This window comes from Petaurus breviceps, unplaced genomic scaffold, assembly GCF_028583685.1.
Source record: "Petaurus breviceps papuanus isolate PSGF00001 unplaced genomic scaffold, PetGlider_PUasm1.0 523, whole genome shotgun sequence".
Classification (NCBI taxonomy): Eukaryota; Metazoa; Chordata; class Mammalia; order Diprotodontia; family Petauridae; genus Petaurus; species Petaurus breviceps.
Genome location: NW_027186356.1, coordinates 1,900,616 through 1,914,829, shown reverse-complemented (window position 1 = coordinate 1,914,829; position 14,214 = coordinate 1,900,616). Strand labels below are relative to the sequence as shown.

Sequence of the window (14,214 nt, the reverse complement as noted above, 5' to 3'; positions counted from 1 at the left end):
TCATGACTGTTTTCTGTCCACATGCAGGCCTCTGGGGCCAGGCTAGAAGTAGGTCTGCTAACCTAGCTAAGCAAGTCCTCGAACAGTAGGTCAAGAATTTTTCTGGAGACCACCCCTCAGGGCCTTCCCAACTTGGAGTCTGTTCCACTGTCATAGCCTCCCAAATGAGGGGGGCAGGGGGGACAGCAGGCCCAGCATCCTTTGCCCCTCGAGAACCTAGGGCTCCTGCCAGTCTGACCCAGGAAGATGGCCCAGAGCCTGCCTTTCCCACCCCTTGTCTCTTCTCCCCCCAGAACTCCCTGGGAGACCAGGAGCAGCTGAAAATCCGTGTGACCGAACTGGAGGAAGAGGTGAACACCTTGCGGAAAATCAACAAGGACCTCTTTGATTTCTCCAGCCACATCATCACCAAGCCCCCCAAATGACTCCCATCGCCACCTGCCCAGCCTGCTGCCCAGGAGAAGCCAGCGGCCACACGATCCCCAGACCTGTGTGTAGCTGGTCCCTGCAGTCCACGGGCCTCCTGACAGCCATAAGTGGGCACATCCCATGGTTTGGCTGCATGCACCGGGACCACTCCCCCTTCTTGTGATTCTGAACACAAGGCCTTCACTTGACAGCCTGAGCTGTGGGGCAGGCAGGGGCACACAGTGGCCGACAGCCATGGATTCTGCACTTGTGGTGAGAGCTGGGACCCAGACTTTGTCTGCTCAGACTCTGACTCTTCAGAACTGTGGGGGCAGAGAGGGGGCGGGCACACAGAGGAGGGGAAGCCCCATGGCTAACACAGCTAGCACACGTCACCATCCAGCCAAGGAGCAGTTTACAGTTTTTTAGTCCAACAGATCCTGGATTTTGATAAAAGGGCTTCTTTTCTTTGTCATTTTTTTCTCTTCCCTCGTCTGAGGTGAAGGCCCTAGCTCCCTCCACTAATTCTGAGCGATCCTCCACCCCAGTCAGTAAACTTGTTACCCTGTAGCCCGAAAGGGAGCATCCCCATGAAATAGCTGGGTCAGCCTCTCCCTCCCCTTTGTTTTCTATACATTCTCCTCCCCCTTTTAAAAGATGGGGGCAAAGCAATAGAGGGTGAGCAGGCTTGGAGGCTCCAAGCTCAGTTGGCCCCAACATCCTCACCTTGACCGAGTCAGAGGTTCTGCACAGTGATCTAGGTCTCTGCCAGACTGGTGAGTTTTGATTTTGTTTTACCCTGGAGACTTGGTGTTCATGGTCTCAGGAAACATCTTTATATATATATAGTTGGGGTTTTCTATTGTTTGTTTTTTTAAAACAAAACAAAAAAAGGCCAGAAGCCTATGTGGGCATTTTTTCTTCCTAGTCTTGATGTGTGGGCCCTTGCTCCCCATTCCCACTGTTCCCTAAATCTTCACAGTTAGTCTTTGTGAGCACATAATCCGTTCATGGGTTGCTTTCCACCCAACCTAGTGATTATCTAATGCAGTTTCCAAACCCCTCTTTTGTAATCTGGTGGTAATCCTTGGCAAATTTGGACTGGTTCACACAATTTTTAATGCTATAAGTCTTCTGAAAAACCAGTAGACTTAAGAAATTGCTCCTTTAGCTCTGCCCTTATCCTAGCCCTCCCGCACCCACAACTTTCTCCTCCTTGGGTCCAGCTCACTGCAGCACATTGCTCTGCCAAAGTTGAAAAGGGTCAAGCATTCATATCATTTTACTGGCTCATACTCATTTCTGTAGCCTTCACAGCTTTATTGGGGCCTTCCCTTAGAACAACCCATTAAGGCAAAGAGAACAAAGTAGATTTGGGCTGGCAAACTCAGGTCAAACTTGGTAACTTTTGCTAGCAGTGAGGAGAGTGAAGCAGCCCACTAGACCCCCACTGTCCTCAGTCCTTAAGTCACATCAGTAACAGCTCAGGGTGCACCCTCTGAGGGCATTGATAAGCTGCAAGGTGTCCAGAAGACTGCCAGGAAGGGGACAAGACTCAAGACCCAGTCACATGAGGCTGTTGTACAGGGAGAAAAGTCTTAGGGAGAGTGGGATCGCTGTCTTAAGAGCTGCCACATGGAAGAAGGGTTGGGCCTCTTCTCCCTCCCCCAGTGGGCAGAACTAGGAGGAAAGTGTGGGAGACCCAGAGGTCCTGGGGAAAGACTTCTAGACAGAGCTTCCCAGAGTGTGGTGGGTTGTCCTGAGAGGTGGTAACATCTCCTATTTGCCGGCACTCTCTAGGCAGAGATTTGATGACCACATACAGGAGGTTGGTTTGCAAGAGCAGACCTGAGACCCCTTGTTACTGGAAGATTATGGGGCTCTTACTTTAGGCGGTGTCGGTCCCTGCTCTGTGTGTCCCTTCCATCAACCAGGCTCCATCTGACTCTTTAGGCATCAGCAGAATGATAAATGAAGGAATGAATGGTCCCATGAAGTGTTGTGTTTTTTAAACCATGGCAGCTAGCAGAGATAGCCTACAACGGCCTGGAAATCTCAGGAATATCCTCTCATAAATATTTAGTAACAACTGGCATTTCCTGTAGCACTTTGAGGTTTGTTAATGTTTTATCATTTTCAGTCGTGTCTGACTACATAACCTTTTCTTGGCAAAAACACTGGAATGGTTTGTCATTTCCTTCTCCAGCTCATTTTACAGATGCTGAAACTGAGAAGTTACTAAGTGTCTGAGGCCAGATTTGAACTTGGGTCTTCTTGCCTCCAAGCCCAGCATTCTATCCACTGTGCCACCTAGCTGCCCGACTTTAACAGCGTACAGAGTTCTAAAGGTGCCAAGTCGTTTGATCTCAAGAATCCTATGAGGTGGATTGCTATTATCTCCATTTTAGAGTTGAGGAAACTCAGGCAGATAGAGGGAATATGACTTGCCCAGGGTCACATAGCTAGTAAATGAGGCAGGAATTGAATTCAGGTCTTCTGACTCCAAGTCTGTCTGTCCTTTGTGCCAGCTAGCTGGTACAGTGGAAGGCGCATTGGCTCTGGTGAGAGATGAAAATCCCACCTCTGGGGTTTAGGGTCTCTGAACTTGGGCGAATCACTGAACTGCCCCAAGATTTGGTTCCTTATATAAGGAAACCGGACCAAATGGCCTCTGAGGGCCCTTCCAGCCCCCTACCCAGTGCTCATAGGAGATATTTACAAAGCACTCAGTACAGTGCCTTGGCACATAGGAAATGTTCAATAAATGCTTACTTCCTCTTACATCTCTACAAATGAATGTGAAAACAGGTCTCGCCAACCATACACTCCCAAACTTTCTATGACATAATTTCAGGCCCTCTTCCCGCCCTGATCATGCTCATCGCGTGGGCTCCAGCTGGTCAATACCTCTCCCAAAGTGACATGATATAGCATTGTTCCCAGGTAATGGCCTTAGCGCAGGCACACAGGCATTGAGTGAAAGAAATTTGACTGGGGTCACTGGGAGCAGGAGATGGGCCAACTGCCCATGGGGTCATTAGCAGGTGGTTGTGCCTGCTGCTTTTACAGAGAAGAAATAAGGCCTAGAGGAAGAGGCTGGCCCTAACTCTCACAGGATCTCCATCCATCTAAACCAACCCATAATTGAGAATCTTCTAGAAGTGGGCATCCTTCTCCTGCCTTTGCTTGGAAGCATCCTATAGGGGGAGCCTGAGGCTTCCTGAGTCATCTCTGATTGTTAGGTAATTAATTACTCCTTATATCAAGCCTACATTTGTTTCTTTGCAGCTTTTCCCCCTTGTCCTAGCAGAACAAACATTAATTTCTCTCATGCATGACAACTTTTAAAATGCTTTAAAAATTAGGGCAATATTTGCCTGTCATGTTGTCTGAGCTTCAGGTCCTTCACTGTCTTGGATGCCCACCACCTTAATCAACATTCTTCCTCCCCTGGGACTTTATAGGTTTTTGCACCCTGAGACAAAGCTCTGATCATCCTGTCCTAGTTACTACTTTACAGCAATCTGGTCTTCAGTGTAACCCAAGGTCACATTAGCTTTTTGACTGCTGTCTCAACACTGACTCATGTTGAATTTAAAGTCCATGAAAAACCTCAGGCTTTTCATATGAACAGCTGTCTGGCCATCGCACCCTGATTTTACACTTGTGAAGGCAAATTTTTGAACCTAAGTAGAGCCTTTATCCTCTTAAATTTCATACATGCTATAATATTCAGCCCAGTGTTCTAGTCTGTTAAGATCTTAATGAGGTGCAGCTAGGTGGTGCAGTGAATAGAGCATCAGCCCTGGAGTCAGGAGGATCTGAGTTCAAATCCAGACTCAGACACTTAAAACTAGCTGTATGACCTTGGGCAAGTCATTTAACCCCAATTGCCCTACCTTCCCCCCTCCAAAAAAAAAAAAGATCTTAATGAATCCTGAATGTCAGCTGTCCTCAGCTTTGTCATCTACAAATTGGGCATGCCTGCCTTAAAAATGGTAAACAGCACAGATCCTTGGGGTACTCTACCAGAGACCTTCCAAGCTGACATTGAGTCATCCATTCCAACCAGTTCCAAATCCAACTAAGTGTCTAAGTTGCACCTTCCCATCTTTTCCTCCAGAATTGCATGAGGTATTTTGTCAAGTATGTTCCTAAAATCTAGGTCATCTGTTGTGTGCTGCTGCACTCTCCTGGTCTATTAGCCCAGTAACCCTGTCCAAAAAAGGAAGTTAAGGTTAGTCCAGCATGACCTGTCTGACATGGTCATGCTGCCTTTTTTTTCCCCCAGGAATTGAAATCGAGCTCAGTTTTCAGGCTCCATTCTAAGAGTTGGGGCAATATTTGCCTGGTTCCTGTCCTTTAGTTGTTCGGTCATCTCTAACTCTGTGATCCCACGGACCTTTCTCCATGGGGTTTTCTTGGCAAAGATACTGAAGTGGTTTGTCATTGCCTTCTCCAGCGTGTCCCCATTTTACAGAAGAGGAGTTGAGGCAAATAGGGATCGAGTGACTTGCCCAGGGTCACACAGCTAGTAAGTATCCAAAGCCAGATCTTCCTAATTCCAGGCCTGGTGCTCTATCCACTGCACTGTGTTGCTACCCCGTAACCCTCTAGCACCTTTTCCGTTCTCTGTGCCCTTTCATAGATCACTGGCAGCTGGTTCATCCGTGCCCTCAGTACCCTAGGATGTGCTTAGTGTGGGCTCCTAGAAGTTACCCAAGGTGGTGACGCACTCTTCCTACTTGGGGAGCTGTCAGCTCCTACTGGCCACCCTTTCGGTCCAAAGACTAGTCAGTGGCCCATTCTGAGAATTAGGAGAATGAGCAAAGTAAAAGTGGGATTAGCTCTGCTTTTTACCTCTTGGTTATCACCGCCCCATCTGCCCCAAATAGTAGCTCCTCTTTCCCCCTATATAACCTCCCAACTCCTCCAGACTGGGTGGTCGTCCGTAACACCCAAGGTTCTGTCTCCAGCCGCCCTCTCTACACTTGATGATTCCATCAACTCCCGTAGGTTAAATCATCCTTACTCAGATCACTCCTAGATTGCTTTGTCTATCCCTAGTCTCTCCAGCTCAACATCTTCAAAGCAGAACTCCTCTTCCTCCCCCCAAAGCCATTCCTCTTCCAAATTTTCTCAAGCACACCACCACCATTCCAGCCTCACGTGTTTGCAACCCCAGTCTTTACTCTCACCCTCCTATGTCTACTCTGTTGTCAAGTCTTGTCAATTTGGCCTCCTCTCTGTCTCCTAACCTCCCATGACCACCATCCTAGTCAGGTCCTCATTTGTTGTTAAGGGCAGGTAGGTGGTGCCATAGTAGGCAGAGCACTGGGCTTAAAGTCAGAGAGGCTCATCTTCATGAGTTCAAATCTGGCCTCAAGACACTAGCTGTGTGACCCTGGACAAGTCACTTCACCCTTTTGTCTCAGTTCCTGTTAAAATGAGCTAGAGAAGGAAAAGGCAACTCATTCCAGTATCTTTGCCAAGAAACCCTAAATGAGCTCACAAAGAGTTGGACACGACTTATTACCTTTCCCCGAGATTACTGTAATAGCCCTCTAATTGGTCTCTTTACCCCTAGTCTCTTCAATCCAAAGTCCTGTGACTCACTGTTACCCATGGAGTCAAATCCAAAGTCCTCTGTTTGACATTCAAAGCCCTTAACAAATTGGTACCAATCTTCTTTCCCAGGTTCAGTACATTTTCACACATTCTACAGTCCAGGCAGACTGGGCTTGTAGTTCATCTTCCTCTCTGTGCCTTTACCCAGGCTGGCCACTCTCCATGTCAGGATGAACTCCCTCCTTTGTGAGTTAGAATCCCAGGCCTCCTCGTAAGAGCCAGCTCCTACGGGAGGCCTGTCCCAATTCCTCTATTACTGCGTTCCAAAATTATCTCTTTTTTTGGTATAAATGTTGTATCTAGTATATGTGTACATGTTGTCTTCCTCTCAAAATAATCTAAGTTACATGAGGTCAAGCATTGTATCATTTTTGTCTCTCTATTCCCAAGTCCTGATATAGGTTCCTTAAGGTTTCTTCTAGTGGGATGACATAATTCTAATTTTTAGGGGGATACAGACCAAGTACTATGCACAGTTTTATAGCTCTTTGGAAATAGTTCTGAATTGTTCTGCAGGATGGTTGGACCAGTTCACTACTCCATTAGCAATTCATTCGTGTACCTATTTCCCCTCATCCCCTCCTGCATTTGTCATTTCTGATAGGTATGAAATAGTCCCTCAGAGTTGTTTTAATTCGCCTTTCTCTAATCAATAGTGATTTAGAGAATGTTTATGTTTATAGTTAGCTTCAGTTTCTTCTGAAAAATGCCTGTTCATATCCTTTGACCATTTATCAACTGGGAAATGACTCTTATTTTTATAAATTTGACTCAGTTCTCTATGTATTTAAGAAATGAGGCCTTTATCAGAGAAATTTTCTGGAAAACATTTTGATATTACTTCATTGTCTGGTACCTTTTAGCAAAATGAAGTTTTCCTTATTATCTTTTAATTAGGTCTATTTTTGCTTTTGCGTTGCTAAGATCATGATTGGTATCTATACCCTTTTTTTTAACTTCAGCTGAAGCCTGTTAGATTCTGTTCCAGCCCTTTATTTTAACTCTGTGTGTCTTTCTGTTTCAATTGTGTCTCTTGTAAGCAACATATTGATGGATTCTGGTTTCTAATCCATTCTGCTACCTGTTTCAATTTTATGTGTGAAGTCATCCCATTCACATTTACAGTTCTGATCAGTTTTTCCCTCCATCCCATTTTGTCCTGTTTATTTCTCTCTATATACTTTCACTTCTCAAAAGTCTGTTTTGCTTCTGACCACTGCTTCCCTTAATCTGCCCTTCCTTATATCATGCCTTCTGTCTTTCTAAACTCCTTTTAACTGCTGTAATAATGCTAAAATTCTTAGGAGTTACATGTATCATCTTCCCACATAGGAATGTAAACAGTTTAACTTTATTGAGTCCCATATGATTGGTCTTTCATGTTTACCTTTTTATGCTTCTCTTGAGTCTTATGTTTGAGTCAAAATTTCTATTCAGCTCTGGTCTTTGCATCAGGAATATTTGAAAGACATTTTTCCCCCTGAAGGATTATACTCAGTTTTTCTAGGTAGATTATTCTTGGTTGTAATCTTAGTTCCTTTGCCTTCCAGAATATTATATCCTAAGTCCTCTGCTTCTTTAACATGGAAGCTGCTGAATCTTGTATGACCCTGACTGTGGTTCCATGATATTTGAATTGTTTCTTTCTGGTTGCTTGAAGTATTTTATCCTTAACCTGGGAGCTCTGGGATTTGGCTATAATATTCCTGGGAGTTTCCATTTTGGGATCTCTTTGAAGAGGTGATTGGTGGATTCTTTCCTTTTTTGTTTTGCCCTCTGGTTCCAGGATATCAGGGAAATTTCCTCTCTGTCTTGGAACTGTGACCAGGGCCCCTGCTCCCACAATACCAATCACCAGTGCTCCTCTCCACTCAGAACTGCGCTATAAGCAACAGAATTGCCAGTCAGTACCAGCTGTACCCCATGCCAGCAAATCATCCCCTGCAATCTCTTTCTGACCAGTTATTCGACCCCCTTACTGTCTTTGGGCTGAGAGATCCCACAGTTGCTGCTGCTGCCGCCATCATGGCTGCCTCCAAGGCCTGCCTCTTGGTTGGCCATGGTCTGCACTGTGCTCTGGGCCAACCCCCGCCGCAGTGTCACAGCTGGGGTTTCTGCCACAGTTGGCAGTTTCCTGGCAACCTCCTAGCTTTTTTTAGGCTGGAAAAAAGTCTCATACGACTCCAAAATTTGATTTGAGGTGTTATTTTAAAGTTGTTTGGAAGGGAATGTTGAGACAGTTCAGCTGGTTTGCTCCCTCTGATCCTTCACCTTGGCTCCACCATGATCCCTTTTAATTCTAGTACCTTCTCTCTGTTGATTATCTCCTATTTATCCTATGTGTAGCTTTTTTGCAAAAGACTGACTGCCTCTGGGTGTCTGGATATTATTCTGAGGCCTTTGGGCCCTCAGGCTGTAGCTAGCTAGTCATGACCCACACATACACTTTTCCAGTCCTGCTTCTCTCCCGTAACTGCCTTTCACTTATATGTTGCCCATATCATCTCCAATGCCTTTTAATTCCATGACATCATACAGCATAATTGATGGAGAAATGATGAGCTTTTTTTCTTTTTTAAGAAATTAATTAATGTCTTTTTAGTTTTCAGCATTCACTTTTATAAGATTTCGAGTTCTAAATTTTTCCCCTTCCCTCTTCCCCCCCTCCTTAAGATATCTTGCAGTCTGATACAGGCTATACATGTACAGTCATATTAAACATATTTCCACATTAGTCATGTCGTGGAAGAAGAACAGAACAAAAGGGGAAAACCACCAGAAAGAAAAAACAAAAATATAGAAAATAGTATGCTTCAATCTGCATTCAGACTCCATAGTTCTTTTTCTGAATATGGACAGCATTTTCCATCACGAGTAAAAGATGAGCTTTTGTGAAACAAAAGAGAAAGGAGAAACTTAGAGTCTTTAAAAGCATTACCCAGTTACTCAAGTCTCGTCTGCTTTCTTCCTCCTGTTCAATCCTGAGACCAGCTAATTTTCCATCTGCAGTGTCTGTCCAAAATATAGGGGCTGATTGGCCAGCTCTGGAGGGATTAACCAACTACATATATACTGGAAAATATACTTTGTTCATCCACTTAGTTTTCCATATGTGGATAATAAGGCCAACTGTCTTCTCAGCACTTATGGGATGTATTTAGGGGTGTGGAAACTTTTTCTAGGGCTTGATGCCGTCAGCCTAATGTCATCAGTAAATAGGAGCATCTGGGCCACCTCAGATCTATCGAGAATCATATAGATGCTGTAAAATGGTGATAATATAGAGTCTTGTAGGATTAGCATTAGGTGGGGTTCAAAACCCTTTTCCAGCCAGAATTCACTACATCATAACTTCCCCTCCAGAGGAATCTCACCCTCTTAGGAAAAGATTAGGAATCCTGGGTGGAGGAAGAAGGGGGCAGCAAGATGCCCATGGGAAGGCAGCCTTCAGTGATGGTGTCAATGGGTCAGTAGGAGTGAAGGTCAGACGTTGCACATTGGAAAGAGATGCTCCCCGCCCCCACCAACCCCAGCTATCCTGGGACAGGGAATGAACATGAAATCTTCTCTCATGTCCAAAGATCCCTAGTAACAGACTCTGCAACGTTAAGCTTCAGGGTGAGCCAGATTTCACTTCAAACCCTTTTTTTCCTGCTTCTTGCTGAGCTGCCGCAGGCTATGGGGGGGGGGGGGGCGCTGGGACGTGACTAGAAACTAGAGTAGGAGCCCCCATTTCTCTCCTAACTCTGCTTGCTGCCGGGGGTCCCTGATCACTCTTAGTGCTTCTTGGCTCCGGGCCAATAAAGTGCCCCTCCCCAAGCCCTCTGGTCTCCCCTTCGGTTCAGCAAACACCCATCGTAATAATACATTATCTAGAGGTGATCTTTTATATAATTCTGTGTGCCGATCAACTTTGGTAATCAGCTGCAGCCTCCTGTCTGCCATTCATCTCTCCATTAGTCTGGAGAAGAGGAGACTGGGGGGAACCGGAGAGTTGTCTTCAAGTATTTGAAAGGCTGTTACTGGGAAGAAGAATGAGCTATGCTCCACTTGGCCCCTGAAGGCAGAATTAGCAGTGGCTGGCCGAGAGGAGGGGAGGAGGAGTCTTGTTAGGGGAGAAAAAAAAGCACCAAAAACTTCCTAACACTTAGCACAGTCCCAGAGTGCTGTCTTGGGAACAATGGGAGTCTCTTTGTTGTAGGTCAAAAGAGGGCCAGGATTCCTATTCTTTTAGGGATTGGCCTAGATGGCCTCTGAGCACCCTTCTAGCTCTGAGATTCTGTCAATAATGACTAAAGAGCAAAAACTTTAGAGTCAGAGGGCCTGAGTTTGAATCATGGATATACCACTTAAGTGTCTTCTTAAGGCCTTTTGGGCTCTCAGTTTCCTTATCTGTAATATAAAGGGAGCTTGGCCAAGATGACATTGAAGGACACTTCTGACTCTAAATCTATGGTCCTAAATGTACAAGCATTTTTTTTTCCAGTTCTCTATTTTACAAAGTTACAATAACCTCCACTTTATGGATGAGGAAGAGGAGGCTCATATAGGTCAAGTGACTTGCCCAAGGTCACACAGTCAGCTAAAAAGCAAGCCCAGGTCTGCAGATGCCAGATTTAGAACTCCTAGTATGTCCTACTCTCATGCTGGGCTGGATCAGGTGTTAAGGGAAATCCCAAAATGACCAGGATCTGACTCATGGAACTCAGTCTGGGGGTGGTGGTAGCAGTAACAGAGGAGTGACATCATTAGAGGTGTGTGTGTGTGTGTGTGTGCACTTGAGAGGAAGTATCTGGCAGTAGTAGAAACTAGGAGGCTAGTATAAGCAAGTAGGATTGAGAGTCTGGACCAGACTGGTGGCAGTGACTGGGAATGGTAAGGATTCTGCCTCTTACTCTTATTCAGCTGTGTGACCCTGAGCAAATTGCTTGAGTTTCCTCATCTGTAAAATGAGGCTAATGCTCTCTGTAATGCCTGTCCCATAGGGTCTTTATGAGGCTTAATCGAAATTGATAAGGCCTGTAAAGTGCTTTGCAAACTTTAAAGTGCCATGGAAATGTCAACACTACTCTTACTACTATTACTAAGACAGGGTCATAAGGAGAATGGACCATTGCACGTGCTGACAAGATGCATTAATTTTGTTGAAATAATTTTCCCTCTTTTTTAATTCTTTGTTATAATGATAAAAGAGGGGAGGGGGAAGGACGTAGTTAGAAATGAAGGCTTCTTCATGTCATTATTTTGTTCAGTAATAATAATGATGATAATAGCTAGCACCTCATAAAACTTAAATGTGTTTTAAAAATGTTCCATTTGGTCCTCACAATAACCTTTTAAGGTAGGGACACTATTATTAGCCCATTTACAGAGATAAAAACTGAGGCAGATAGAAGTTAAGTGAATTGCTCAGGGTCACACTGTTAGTAAGGGTAGTTAGGTGGCACAGTGGGCCAGAGCACCTGGCTTGGAGTCTGGAAAACTCATCTTTATGAGTTCAAATCTGGCCTCAGATACTTACTAGCTGTGTGACCCTGGGCAAGTCACCTAACCCTATTTGTCTCAATTTACCCATCTATAAAATGAGCTGGAGAAGGAAATAGCAAACCATTCCAATATCTTTGCTAAGACAGCCCCAAATGTGGTCATGGAGAGTTGGATACGACTGAACAACAATAAAACAAGATTTGAACTCAGGTGCTCTACATTCCAAGTATGTTACTCTATTCACTATCCCTCTACTTGCCGCTTGAATACCTTTATTAATGGGAAACATTGATTATGAGGCAGTTTTTTCTTTTTTTTTTCTTTTTGGAGAGCAATTGGGGCTAAGTGACTTGCCCAAGGTCACACAGCTAGTAAGTATGTGATTTGAACTCAGGTTCTCCTGACTCCAGGGCCGATGCTCTATTCACTGTGCCACCTAGCCGCTCCCGTTTTTTCTTTGTAATGAGCCTTCTCTTTATTGCTTACAATTGTACCCTCTGGGGCCCTCACAAAACACATGTGCTATCCAACATGGATGGGCATGAGCCACCCTAAGCCTTCTTTCCTCCATGCTGAATATCCCCAGGTCCTTTAACTAGCCTCATATTATATGATCCTGACTGCCCTCCTCTGGACTCCCTTCAGCTTATCAATGTCCTTCAAGGACAGGACTCTGGGGAGAGAGAAAAGCAGTTGTGCAAAACCAACACACCAACACACTAACAATGTCTTAGGGTGTGTGCAATGTTCTGTCCCCATGGTCCCCCACCTCTTCAAAGAAAGGAAGCAGGTACATTTTCTCATCTCTTCTTCCAGACAAGCTTGGTCACTGTCATTACACAATAATTCAGTTCTGTTGTTTGCTTCTTCCCGTTTACATTGTTATAGTCATTGTAGAAATTGTTTTCCTTTTTCTGCTTACTTCCCCTTCCATCAATTCATATGAATAAGTCTTTCCAAGCTTCTCTGTAGCCTTCACATTCATTGTTTCTTAAAGTGACTTTTCACATTTCCCAGCTGATAGACATCTACTTTGTTTCTATTTCTTTGCTCTTATACTCTCTTCCTCTTGAAATTACATTGTATTAATTTTATAGTTGCTCATGTAGCATTCCCTCTAGGATACTTCCCACAGCTTACATTTATGAATTAGGATCCCAGAAGGAGGCTGCTGTCTTGGATTCTAGGGGTAATCCGGTGAGATTGTACTTCTATAACATTTGTAAATTTTTTTGAATTTATTTAGTATTTTATTTTTCCCCAGTTACAGGTAAAAACTATTAAACGTTCATTTTAAAAACTTTTGAGTTAGGAACAATGCCCAAAGGGCTATAAATAATTGCATACCCTTTAACCCAGTAATACCACTTCTAGGGTTGTATCCCAAAGAGATCATAGAAGTGGGAAGAAGACCCATATGTATACAAATATTTATAGCATCTCTTTTTGTGGTGGCAAAGTATTGGAAATTAAGGGGATGCCCATCAATTGGGGAATGGCTGAACAAGTTGTGGTATATGAAGTAATGGAATACTATTGTGGTATAAGAAACGAGGAGCAGACGGACTTCATATTTACCTGGAGAGACTTACACAAACTCATGCTGAGTGAGAAGAGCAGAGCCAGGAAAAATATGTACACAATCACAGACACAAGACACGTGTGATGACCAGCTTTGATAGACTGGACTCTTCTCAGCAATGCAGGGTTATAAGACAACTCCAAAAGACTCATGATGGAGAGAGATGTCTACAGTCGGAGAAAGAACTAGAGAGAAGAGTTTGAATGCAGACTGAAGCAAACTACCTGCTCTCTTTCTTGTTTGGTTTTGTTTCCTCTTTCCCATTGTTCATTCCATTGGTTACAATCCTTCTTTACAACCTGACTAATGTCTAATGTGAAGGTATTTGCAGATCCTATACTTGATTGCATGCCACCATGGTGGGGGGCGGGGAATTTGAAAGGGAATGTGGAACTGAATCTTGTAAACTAAAAGTAAACAAACAAATTAATAAAGATAAGAAAAATAAAAACTTTTGAGTTCCAAATTCTTTCCCTCCCCACTAACCCCCCTTGTCCCCATTGAGAAGGCAAGCAATTCAATAAAGTTTATACAAAACATTTAGAATTTAAAAGCCCCCACTAGTATACTTCCTATTAACTGTCAGCCGTTAATGATGAGCTCTTAGGAGACATTTATTCAGATGTATGGCATAGCAAAAACATTTTCTATATATCACTCCTTCCATAAGCCAGGGTGTGCTATCCCGTAAATACACACAATAACCGTGGAAAGAATGAGTCCAAGTCTAGCCTGTGATGGCAGAGGCACACATGCAGACTACAGGTCCTGACATCCCCTGTGGGGTCTCCCCACAGGGAGCAACCTGAGGCTGCTCAGCCAGGCTCCCTCCTCAGTTGCCAAAGGTCCTGCTGCTTTTATCGTGTGTGTGTGTGTGTGTGTGTGTGTGTGTGTGTGTGTGTGTGTGTGTGTGTGTGTACTACATCACCACAAGTGCTAGCTCTCCCCCCTGCTGAATGCAGTGTTTCCTACTGGTCCAATTGTTTTCCTCCCAAAGTTACAGGCCTATGCTTTGCATGACTACTTATGTATGACCTATGTCAGATTGCTTGCTTTCTCAGTGGGGGGGGGGGGGAGAGGAAGGGAGTGAAGGAGAGAATTTAGAATTT

The 14,214-nt window shown here is 44.4% G+C and overlaps 1 protein-coding gene across 1 annotated transcript in view; it reads left to right on the top strand.

Annotated features, from left to right (window-relative positions):
• The window catches only part of WDR18 (WD repeat domain 18), a 45,151-nt gene extending 31,595 nt beyond the window's left edge, over positions 1 to 13,556 (top strand). Inside the window, exon 10 of the mRNA XM_069102037.1 lies at positions 294 to 13,556. Coding sequence (XP_068958138.1) covers positions 294 to 425 — 132 coding nt within the window. The 3' untranslated portion in view covers positions 426 to 13,556. The remainder of the gene's footprint in view (positions 1 to 293) is intronic.
• The last annotated feature ends 658 nt before the right edge of the window (positions 13,557 to 14,214 follow it).